Source organism: Balaenoptera physalus, assembly GCF_965194825.1.
Source record: "Balaenoptera physalus genome assembly, chromosome: 9".
NCBI classification, from domain to species: domain Eukaryota; kingdom Metazoa; phylum Chordata; class Mammalia; order Artiodactyla; family Balaenopteridae; genus Balaenoptera; species Balaenoptera physalus.
In genome coordinates this window covers 19,244,575-19,257,508 of record NC_138888.1, presented here as the reverse complement: position 1 = coordinate 19,257,508, position 12,934 = coordinate 19,244,575, and the positions used below count along the sequence as shown (strand labels likewise).

The 12,934-nt window shown below is 39.4% G+C and overlaps 1 protein-coding gene across 3 annotated transcripts in view; it reads left to right on the top strand.

Annotated features, from left to right (window-relative positions):
• Positions 1–12,934, top strand: part of GRM1 (glutamate metabotropic receptor 1) — a 402,900-nt gene that overhangs the window by 337,843 nt on the left and 52,123 nt on the right. For all 3 annotated transcript variants that reach the window (XM_082474476.1, XM_082474477.1, XM_082474478.1), the window contains 2 exons: positions 35–203; positions 10,794–10,920. In XM_082474476.1, coding sequence (XP_082330602.1) covers positions 35–203; positions 10,794–10,920 — 296 coding nt within the window. The remainder of the gene's footprint in view (positions 1–34; positions 204–10,793; positions 10,921–12,934) is intronic.

Sequence of the window (12,934 nt, the reverse complement as noted above, 5' to 3'; positions counted from 1 at the left end):
ATTCTCCAAGACACACATGTTGTTTTCTTTGTAGGTATGATATCATGAATCTGCAGTACACTGAAGCTGATCGCTATGACTATGTACATGTTGGAACTTGGCATGAAGGGGTGCTGAACATTGATGATTACAAAATCCAAATGAACAAGAGTGGAATGGTACGGTCTGTGTGCAGTGAGCCTTGCTTAAAGGGTCAAATTAAGGTAAGCCAGCCACAAATGCATTCTTGGATGGTGTCCATGAGGAGACCTCCTGCCTGGGCATAAGCAAAGAAAAACACAGACATTTTTCTTTGACCAGACTGTCCAGAAAGGGTGCGCCAGGTGTACTGTTTCTGTTCTTGTGTTAAGCAAAAATGAGGAAGACAAAGAAAGATTGGGAAATGGAATAGGCAAACCACTGGGATATTTAGAATAGTCTTTATTTGAATCGTAATGATGAGCTGCAGTCTTAAATACAATATAGAAAGCAAGGGGATGAATAATCAAATTAAAAATTAAGACAGGAGTAAACGCGGAAACCAAAGCCAATGATACTGCTTACTCATAGTTCTAGCTATTGTTAAAGAAAGCAGAAGCTGAACGACGCCAAATAAATGTGTAACTAAAGTAAAAGAAGCTGAAATGACGTAACACAAAAACATTGCTTACCACTTCTCTTTTCTCTACCAAGTTCTTTGAATTTTCCTGAAACTGGTATTTTCCAGCCAAGAGAGAGTCTTCACTTCGAATTATTCCCAGAAGTTTGTTTTTTTTTTCCAGGTTGGGGCAAGTGAGTGATCATGATATTATGGTATACTTAAAACTAGAGTAAATAAACATCATATACTGGGCATTTGGCTGAATGGAGTAGAGAGAATTCTTGGTGAAGAAGACATGGAAAGAGCACTGACTGAATCCCATGCTATTTAAAAACCAGACTGGCTGATGCACTAGGAAACGGAGCATAGGGGAGTGATTGTGAACTGGCAAGAGTGTGGATTAAATGACCTAATAGGTCTTTCCCATCTCTAATTTTCTGTGATTCATCTCTGGGAGCAGACAGGCTGTCAAGTGAACGTCACAAAGCACAGCTGGGGCTGGAATGTGTACTGTGTGAGGCCCCTGCTGTCTTGCCACGTGGCCACGCCGCTCTGCTGTTCGCAGGAGCCGTAGATCCAGCCGTGCAAGGGAAAGGCCCTGAGAAGTATACTTAGGGGCCTTTAGGGCAAGAGTCTAGCAGTGCTGGTACAGCAGCTGGAAAAGCTTTATCACTGCTGATCAAAGAACGTGGAGGATCTGGAACCTGCAACATCTCTCAGCAGCTGAGAAGAGCTGTCCGTCTGGACTCAAACTCTGAGTCGAATCAGCCACTTTGAGCATGAAAACCACTCCTGAGGCGACTCTCCCTACTTGCAAATGTCACTGCCTCCTCTGCAGATGCGATATTAAACATATTTAATAATTGTCATGGTAACCCACCAATCAGAATGAACTCCATCTTAGTGCTACGACAGGGTGCTGGAGGCCTCCTGCCATGCCCGCGGTTAACCCTTGAGTTGTTGGATCATGGGAAGATTTAGGTGAGGAATCTTACATGGCTAGGGTAGGATGGGGCAGTCAGGGGGCTTGGAGAGACACCATTAGTTTCCGCCCAGTACAGAAGCATTTCAGTAGTGTGAGAATGACTCCAGCCAAACCACGGTGTATGGGCCGTACGTCAGTGCTGCTTCTCCCCAAGAATCCACTTCTGATTCTTATCCAGATGGAATTTTTCACATGGGGCTGTCTGGTGGTATTAGGAATATATCCTCTGAAGTTGAGAGGCCTAAAACTTCTCCTTGACTCTTACCACAGGATGCCAGACCAATGGATTCTGGGTTGGTTATCTTCTCTGGATGGTAGGGAAAACCAGGGAGACCTGAAGTCATATGATTGGGACAGCCCAGAAGCCCTGGGCTTTATGCTCTTCTGTGACCCAAAGGGTGTCACATGTTCATCTCAGACCTCCTCCCCGGCATGGGTGGCAGCATTGAATATTTAGTGCAGACAACTGCTGTGAAAAAGTTTATGAAACTACACAGTTTGGTTATTCAGAGTATAAGAAAAACAAACAAACAAACAAACAAATACAACACTGGCAAGAGAAAACAAATCATTCTAAAGATACTCTGCACTCCAGCTCCGTTTCAGAATTCCCTGCTGTTACTCTGACTGCTGGCAGGCCATGAATGGGAGCTCGCAGGCCATGTGTAGTCCCATGTGTATACTCCAGAAGATAGACTTTCCCCCCACCCCCCAAGTTCAGAGGAAAGGCTGTCTGTGTGCATCTCTAAGCTAGATGCTGAAGTATTTCTGGCATCACATTTGCATTACACCCATGCAGTGTTATCGAAGGAGATCCCAGAAATCTTTGCTGAGCCATTACAGAGCACTTGCTATAAATGCAAATCTCTTGGGGTCCAATTTTCATAATATTGTGTACCCTGCAGGATAAAAGTTTGCCCGTTCTCAATAGCACCTGGAGTGGAGGTGAGGGGGGATGTTTGTTTGTTTCCCATAAGTACCATGGGAGGTATGGAAACAAATGAAATCTGAATCCCATTTACCAAATAATAGCACTTATATTCTTACATCGTCAATTTGCCACCTACCAGGTTCAGGATGCAGAGCCAGGTCTCTCCGTAGCCACTACAGAGACTGGAGGGAAGCAACTTAAAAGGTGATTGTAGGACCTGCACTTGTATTAACTGAGAAACATAACCTTTAGGAAAGGATTATTCATTTTAAATATCAAATGCCACTTAAAATGTCGAAATAACCATTTGACTTCTTTTGTGATAACCCATAAAACTTTCTTATGGTAATTTCCTTTGAAGTAGTTAAAAGTCCAGTTTTCTTATGTTATTGATTTTAGAAATATAAATATAATATCTTATAAGTATAATATGTTATGGAGGAGAAATTGATTTCAGTCATACCACAAACAGTAGTAAATAAAATCAAACTTTTATTGTTGGGTCTTATATTAGTCAGGTTTCAGTCAGGAAAGAAAGAACCCATGCCAAGTGGTTCAACAGAGGAAATTTAAGGTAAAAAACTGGTTATAAAAGTAAAAGGGGGCAATGAGGCAACTCAGAGATGAGCAACAGTAGGAATCATTCCCACCTCTGGGCTAGAGGGACACAGGGAAGGTCACAGATACTACCTGAGACCCCTCCTGAGGTGGGAGGGGAGGATACCTTGGTACGAGGCTTCTCTCTCCAGCTCTTCAGTCTCCCATTAGGTCCTTCCATTCTGCCAACCGTATGGAGAAGACGCCGGAAAGAGAGCCTGAGCAATGTAGTGCGCAGATACTTAGCTCAGGTTCCCTTGAACCCTGAAAGCTAAGCAAGGTTAAGTGCTAATGCATTACTGGGAGATACAATCCCAGGGAAGCAAGAGTGAGAGGAAAAGGGAAGGGAGGCATGCAAGCATGGCGGAACACCTCTACCACTAAGGTGAGGCATCACTGAGCAGGGCGCTGCCTCACTGAGCACAGCTCAGCCTCACGGAGGTCTCTGGACAGGCTGCTCGGACTGTCTGGGGGAGCAAGGAAGGGAGAAAAATATATGCACTCCTGCCATTCTATTTTCTGCTTCCTGTGGTCAGCGTTTGCTCACAGGAAGTGACGTCATCTGACCCCTTTAGACAGCTGCTGGGGCAGCCAGTGTCCATGTCCTGCTATGTGGACCTTCTTTGAATTTGGAAGCAGCAGGGGGAGAAGTCTCTGTGGGTCTTACACAGTCTGGTCTGGGCTCCTGCTGTGCTGAATTGCCAAGGAGGCAGTTCTGGAACCCAGTGCCTCCTCCGGGGGAGAGAGAGTCACCCGGAGATGCCAGAAGATGACACAGTAGTGGTAGGCTCTGAGGTAGGAGTTGCAGAAGCATCCAGAGCCCTCAAGAGCCAGGGCCCAAGGGCCTAAGAGACAGGTCAGGCAAAAAGAATTTGAGGCAGCACGTAAAATATGGACAATGGATCTGCAAGCAAACAGCGAGGGCCTGGCACGTGTATTGGTCTCCCACACCAAGCCTGCTGCTATTTTCCTTGGTGTGGGGAAGGCGGGAAAGAGGTAAGAAGGGGTGGGAAGGCAAGGGGGAGAAAGTGAAAGAAAGGAGAAGGGAGGCAATAGAGATCGGGAACTAACACTTATCAAGCATATTCTTGTGCAAGTACAAGAATGGATGACATCGTTTCAATTATTCCTTAAAACAACCCTTTTAAAGCAGATATTCTCACCCCATTTTATGATGAGAAGTCAGAGGCCCAGAGGGCTTGAGTCACTTGCCCCAAGCTTTCTCAGCTAGCAAATGCTGAGCTGAGCTTGGAGCCAATCCAAAGCTCTTATCGACCCACAGCCACATGTTGTTCAACCATCTTTCATTATATGAACTGGCATATTTCCTACAAATGCAAGTTTCAATTGATAAAGCTGATTTTCTCAATAGTTTACAACAAAATTATAAATAGAGATCCACTTTAAAATTGCTGAGGGAACAGAATCTAGAACTAAGCAGGCAATAAATATTAGTGAAGGTGGTCGGGAGAGTCTGACAGAGATGGGGAAAGTGGCAGAGAATCCCAGGGAAAGGGTCCTGGGGATTGCTTTCATTCTCCTCCTACTCTTTCTTTTCCCCTCTCTTCTCTTTTATTTTTTTCTTCCATTTAGTTCGTTTTTGGATTCTTTACTCCAAGATGATGGTTTGAGTCTGGGAGTTTAGGCATGGAAAGTAGAAATCACTACTTCCCCCCTTCTTACCTGGCCGATCAAGATAGAATTATGGAGACCATATCATAAATGGTTCTTCATTACACATGCCATATTGTCATATAGTAAAATACACCCTATATATGTGGAGAAAAGCCCAGATACACATATTTTTACAAACTATATATTTCAGAATTGGGTTAACTATTTTTTCCCTGAACCATCTGAACGTGAGGTGCAGATATCATGAAACTTCATACCGCAGCTTTTGTCTTCTAAGAATAAGGGCAACTCTCACATGGCCATAAGACCAGCTAAGAAAGTTAGCAATAACATCAACCACAGCTGTCCTGTTCACCTCAACTTCCCCTTTTTGTGAATCAAAACAAACTACCCATTTAACTTGTTCATAATTAATGCAACCATTTTGGCAACCAATGAAACAATGACATAGTTCCTTCATTATGTAATATTTTATAAATTCCACTGCAGGATGGCAGGTTCTCAACAAAAATTGTCCACAGGAATATCAAAATTCCTTATCTGAGAAGCTTATGATTACATAATGATGATGTGATCTGCCCCAGCTACTAAAAACATACTGGCTAAAATTTTGAAATAAGTTGAAGACAAAATACTGGGTTCCTTTTTGTATTTTATTATGTACGTGAAAGCATGAAATTATTATAGTGTCTCTGGATGAGAGAAAACTTTGCAAGCACTGGTCATAATGAGAAATTCTATGGAATCATCATTAATTTATTCACAGCCACTCTGAGTAATACCTACACCTTCACCTCTCATGCTTTGACCAGTGTTTAAGCTGGTCTCCTGGTTACTGAACTTTTTGGTGATCACCTTAGCCTCAGATCTAGCTTGTCTGCCACTTTTGGGGACAGGTGCCGATAGGACCTGCTGCTGAATCACAAGACACCGGGCAGAGAAGGAACGCAGCAGAGCTGTTGTGTTTTCCTTTTTAAGTAAATATTTATTGAAGTATAACACACATACAGAAAAGTAGAGAAGGAAGGCAATAGCATGAGTACCCATTGGACTCTTACTTCTGGGTCTTTTCTTTAGCTGATGCCACTGCCTAGAACTCTCTTCCACCAGATATATTCAGGACTTACTCCCTTTCCCTCTCTCAAGTCTTTAGTCAAATGGCATATCTTTGTGAAGCCTTACCTGACCACCATATGCAAAATTGCAATCCCCAATTCCAGGTGCCTCCCTGTCACGACTGGGACTAAGATGAGGCAAGTGAAGAACTTAGGGCACAGACCCTAAAGGGGCCCCCCATCAAGATCCTGCAAGTGCAGGGTGGGCATGTGCACAACGCTGAGGGTTTTAAGGGCCTCTTTAATTCTGGTCCCTAGGCACTAGGCTTGCCTCACCTTGGTCCCTGCCCTGAACCCTATTCCTCTTTCTTGCTGTAGTTTTCTCAAAGCCCTTTTCTAGGATGCGCTCCTCAAGGATGGGGATATGATCTGTTTTATTCACTGATTGTGAATGCATAATGTGAATGAATGAATGGATGAATGATTGAAGGCATATGCCCTGCATAAGCATTTCATTCCTCCTTCTAGCAGTATACGTATTATATTATGTCAGATTTTGAGCTTCTTAACCTCAGTGATCATCAGGTCTTTTCATTTATTTGTCCCCATGCATAGCACCGTGTCTGGCACACTGGGCCACTAAATAAATGTTGGTTAAGTAAATATATATCTGCCAACTTCTGAGATATAATTTTGGTTCTCAGCATAACATGTCATCATTCTGACAGCTGTTTTTACACAAGGAAGAGCTTAGTTCTTGAAACTACCTGGTGATAATGTGCCTGAGGTTTGCACAAGTTACTGATCCCCTCTGCAGCTGTTTCTTCATCTGCAAAATGTAAATAATTAACTTCACTCCATGGAGTGGTTGTGAGGTTTAGTGTAATTCTGTACAGAGGGCCTTGCACATGGTCTCATTCAATGTATGTCCATTTTTGTGATCATTTTCTATTCCTATATGATTTTTGTTACATTTCCCCTGTAATAAATTACTACGTAGGGATTTTCCTAAACTGATATTTTTCTATAATTCTTTCAAGGCTCTCTTCAATTTCCTCCTATTTTTTATTCTCTTTGAATTCTTCATTTTCATTTCTTTTGTTTATGTAATATTCCATATTATTTCCCTCTTTTCTTTCACATACATTATTGAGTAATTACTGAAAAATTAATATGTACCAATAACTATGCTAGCACTGTGAATGCAAAAGAAACTTAAACATGGCCCCTTCCTTTGAGGAACTCATAGTGTAGCTGGAAAAAATTGTATCAGCAATTACAGTCCATTGTTGCCCAAGCTCTCATACTGGGTGTCATGGGGACACAAGAGGGTAGGACTAGCCCTCCTCTCCCTCAGCTGATTTTCCTACAGTCCTAATTAGGTAGGACCAGAATCTTTATTCTGTTTAGTCTTCCAGGCATTTCCCTTCTGAAGCAAATTTCTCTGTTTCCTTTGATTTATCATTACTTTTCCTTCATTATATTCTTTCGATGCTGTTTTCTTTCTTTTGTCCTTTTTCTAAATAAAGCCTAAATTTAAAAAGTCCATTTCAAGTTACTTCAGAAACGCAGTCATAAAGTTAACGCTTGATTTCCTATGGCATAAATACTTTAAGACTCCTACAGTGTATATGGAATTGAATCATAACCTTGTGTGAAGCAGCAGGTCATCTAGTCTTACTAACAATAAACAGAGCACCACGTACACAGGATGTAAAAGGAATCAAAACAGTTCCTGTGTCTTGGGAAGTCTTGGTCTTTCAAGGGCAATTTCAGAGAAATATCAAATCTCTTATCATGACTCAGAGCTGTCATAAAAAGTGTTTTACAGTAACAAAAATGAGACAATACATTCAGTTATTGAGTGTATACTACATGCAAAAGAAATATCAGTTAGTATAAAAATATAAAAATAATTTAAAATATCAATACCTGTGATATGGGGGAGATTAAAACATAGAGACAGTAATTTAAGAATTTTTTAAAAAGTATCTGAATGAAACATATCTACCATATACATGTGAAACAATTAGAGGACAAAAGCTAACTAACTTGTGGTAATAAGATACCAACTATATTTTAATTATAGAGAATTCCAAATAAGGTAATGTTTCAAAGGGCTCACTGCACCAGAAATACTTCCTGGAGCATGTGTCAGGACTCGAAAGTAGTGACATAGATGGGCTGATGGAGGAAAGATGATATTCTAAATGGAAAGGAATATCCTTTCTTTTATTAAAATATATTTATTTCTTTATTGTTGCATGTTAAAGCCATGGATTAAACAACACACACACTCTCTCTCTTTTGTCCTTCTTAAAATCTATTCTCTAAACAGCAGCCATAATAATCCTTGTAGAAAGCAAGTCAGATGGAAAGCAAATTAGATGATGTATCTGCCCTACTGGAAACCTCCCTCCAAAACAAACATTAATGAGGATGTAAGCAGGGGATGGCACAGAGGCTGCTCTTCCTTGTTTGGCGGACTTATGTAAGAGATTATTAACAGTCAAACTTAGGTGCAGAAACAAGGACCAGGAACTAAGTGAATGACTGACCAAAGAGCTTATATTTCAAAGGTATTAGAAACGGGAGACACTGACATTCCTTGAGTGACCGAATTACATTTTTAAAAAAGATTCAACTCAACACTCGTTCATTGGCCGGCTACTGTGTGTTCTTGGTACATTTATTGATGACTATGATCTGAAAACAATGAAAGTATGGCATGATTCCCTTCTCTTGAGGAGCCCACAGGCCATCGAGATGATCTTGGCAGCTGTGTGCATGTAACTCTGGAGTGAGAAGTAATTAGAGGCACATTATATGATTAGGAGACAGGGACCAGAATTCATCTTTCTGAGTCTAGAGGGGTGACTGAGAGATAGAAAAGACAAATGCCATATTTTAGACATTGTACGGCAAAAGTGCACATACTTGGTGGCTGAATAAGAAGTAATAAGAAAATAACTCCATTTGAGCAGTTCCTTTTTCATTATTTATTAGAGGTATAAGCCAATCACTTATTCATTCATTTATTCAGTCATTCAAAGCCTAATCTTAAATACTTTCCATGTGCCAGTTACTCATAGGCTCTACCTTTCACCAGTCATTCTGCGTAAATAAATTGTGTAGCATTATTATCTTTTGAAGTTGTCTCATTCATAGTATTCATTTTATAGTTAGGCAAAAGATAAAGCGGACTGAAGAGATATACACTATTTTGTACTTCTTATACTCATTAATGTAAAAGGCAGTACTCATTTATTCAATTTTTCTCATGGCACTTAGAAAAATTTATAATTTGGAATATAGATTTCTCATGCTTATTCTGAGGATAGGTGTGAAATTTTCAAAAACACTTAATCTGAGTCTACTTTCTAAAGTTATTTGGAAGTAAAAGAAGAAAAAGGAAACCTTTTACAGTTTCTGAAAATATAATGTCATTTGATATTTTTCATGTAATTCTAAAATAGTGGTATAAATTTCGACCTGATTTGCAAGAAGATAATTTTATTTTCACAAAGGATAGAGTTTGTATGATTTTAAGGTATGGCAATATTTACAGTTTAATTTCTGACTTTACATATGAGAACATTTGATTATGTCTAATGTGTTGGGGAGGGACCTCTGTTTCTAGCCATGAGGGAGTAACAGAGTTCAGACTTTGTCTTCTGCTGTAAACAACAAGAAAACTTGACACAATATATGAAATAACTATGTTCAGACATTGGAAAACAGTGCATGACCTTGAATTCAAGGAATTGAAAGGAAACAAACAAGGTGAACCTTAAAATCACTCTGGCTTTCTGTCTGGAGGCAATTTCCTAGTTGTTGTTTAGTGAGAAAGAACACAAACAGAGCTTGGCTATCTTGATAATTTAAGAAGACAGAAATCAGAGTTTAAGAAGGCCAAGGCAGCCAGAATTTGTAGTGCAGAGGAAGGAAGAGGATGGATCTATGCAGAAAAGGAGTCCCAGAAGTTGGCATATGAGTTTTCATGAGTATTTGACTGAATCTGTATGAGCAGGGTAGAATTCAGAATGTCCAGGTAAAGAACAATTAGTGGGGAGCTGGATTCCCAGAGGTCACACAAGGCCAAGAATTGTCCCAGTTTCTACAAGCCCTAGTGGAGACGCTTTGCTGAGTACACAAAGAGTTAAGTAGAGATCCCAGCAGGGTCATAGTTTATAATGAGGCTAAACTATTCCTAGAATAGAGACTATTCTAGACTTGCCCTAAAAAATGAAAAACAAGACTCAAACTGAGCCACAGGTGACTTAGCTGCCTGCCGGAACAAAGGCCAATACTACTTCAAGAAAAAAATCCAGCACTCTACACCTTATGTCCAGCATCTGGTTAAAAATTTTTAGACATGTGACAAAACGAGAAAATGTGACACATTACCTGAAGAAAAAGCAAGCAATAGAAACAGTCCCAGATATTATATTGATGATGGAATTAGAAGTCAAATTAAAATACCTACTGTAAATACATACAAAAGGATTTAAAAGAAAACATGCATATCACGAGACGACACATGGAAATATAAGAACATAAAATAGAATTTATACAATGAAAACCAAAGTATATTAGAAATAATTTTTTAATGGATGGGATTAACAGCATATTAGACATTATGAAAGTAAATATCAGGGAACTTGTAACAATATAAAAAGAAAAATGTATTTTTACTTTTCTATGAATTATTAATACATATTAATATACATAATGATACGATTCAGCCGTTTAATTCCTTTTATAAAAGAAATTATTATTGAAAAGCTTCCAAATCCAACATGGAATGAACTGAAATCCACATCTGAACTCTGGTACAATAAGGTATATCCCAATCCATGTATTTAAAGTTCCTGGACATATACAATTTTTTGAAAAGTTACTTTTCTAAAAAAATCATAGTTTGAAAGCAAGTCCTCACCTGAAAAAAAAAAAAAAAAGTCTTTCTGGAGAAACGATCTGTAAGGCATATGAAATATTGCTATGTTATAGGTCATACGGAAAGGAGAAGTCAGTTGCTGCTGGATTTGCACTGCCTGCAAAGAGAATGAATATGTGCAAGACGAATTCACCTGCAAAGCTTGTGACTTGGGCTGGTGGCCCAATGCAGATCTAACAGGTAAGCACTGCCTCACTTGTAAGCCCTGCCCCTGACTGTTGACCTTTCCGATGTGCCTATTGTTTAAAATGATAGTGATTAGCTCATGTCTTTTTCAATGTTTATTTACATTGTTACTGCTCATGTCAAAGTGTACACATAAACCTCTTATACGTTTTCCATAATCTATATTAAAAGTTCATTTAAATGTAAAAGTGTATTCAAAGGTTATTCTTGTATACCAGTTGTTCCTGTTTTTCTTTTTAAAAATTTTATCTGAAGATATTTCTAGTCACCTGAATTTATATTTGCAAATATTTCTTGAACATCTGTATATGAGGCACTATTGCAGGACGTAAAGGTTCAAAAATAAGTGAAACACAGCCCCAGCTTTATTTACTTAAAATATATCAGGGAAGAAACATGTAAAAGTATAAAATAAAATAGTTATTACTACAATAGAGATATTTATAAACTACTGTAAAGTTTGTTAGGCAGACAAGGAGATGAAAGAAATTCCAGACAGAAAGTAGAACATGGGAAACATGAAAGCATGTAATACATTTGGAGAAAACCATGGAACAAGTATATGGGGTTGTTTGGTAAATGCAAGGCCTAGTAGATACGTGGTCAGAAATGAGACTGGATGAGTACGCTGGCAGCAAATGGTAAGGAGCTTCTGTAGGACCTTTTTATAAATGTTTGGATTTTGGCTTTAAGCACAGAAGAACCACTGAAGAATTTAAAGCGGTGAATAACATCATGATATCTGTGTCTCAGAAAGATGACCCTGGCGGTAGTATGGAGGAGAGTAGTGAGCCTAGACTAAAAATAGAGAGAAGTTAGGAAGCTATTATGTTTGTCCAAGTGAGTAATTTCAAAGGGTATGAACTAGGGCAGCTGCTACAGCAATGGAGAGCAATAAATGAATGCAGAGATGATTTACTCATAAAATCAATGGGACTCCTGTGGATGGATTACATGAGTTTATAAGCTTCCCAAGAGCAATGTTCAGGTATATGAGTTTTGATTTCCAAAGACCCTGGTATGAGTTCACAGATGAGAGGTGTTTCACAGGTACTTTTCACAAATTTGAAAAGTGATAAAGCCATAGAAACTTTGTCTTTGAGTTCATAGAGACCTTGTCATCTGAGTAATGCAATCCCTCATTTTAGAACGACAAAGCTGAGGCCTAGAGAGGTGTACTTGTGCCCAAGGTCATGCAACTAGTTAGAAGCAGGTCGTAGCTCATTGACTGCTGATCCTATGCTTCCCTGTGTGCTGCTGAAAATCATTAGGGTAACATTCATGATTGTTGTTTACTTTTTGACTTGTTCCCAAATAAGAATATGAAACTAAGAAATTGTGTGGCTTGTTCAACGTGCATCAAAAATGGCTGGCTGAGTAGAATCAGGTCACATAATTAAAATTATACTTTGTGAGTGAGAGACCTTGTAAAATGTTAACCCTGTTAGAAAACAGACTGAGTATCAGAAAGCTTTTAGAAATCACCTGGTACAAAGGCCATTTTTAAATGAAAAGAAATTAGATCAGCATATTTTTGAAGGTACAAACTATACCTCACCTGTTTCTTTATTCTCTAGCTGAAAACTAGTTTTCAACTTCAATGTGCCTAAAAATTACCTGGGAATTAACCATCTACAGAGATTCCCATTCACTATTTCTGAGACAAGACCCAGCAGATTCTGAAGCACTTAGTCCCTGTTCCATCCCTTGAGAAACATTACTCTCTGGCTCATAGCCTGGTGCCTTGAACATAATTGCTGCCTGATAAATATTTGTTCTATTGAAAGAATTAGAAAGAAGAAGGAACTCACCCAAGTTCATCTACATCAATACAGATCATCAATAGGAGAAGCCACCACTAGAATCTAGGGGTTTTTGTCCCTGGGTCGAATGCCCTTTCACTATGCATTTATCTCATGGTTGCGTGCAATGGACTGACTTGGAAAAGCTTTTCCAACCTCATTCTGGACACAGGCCTCCTTTCCCACTCGTACTGTGTCTCTCTTCA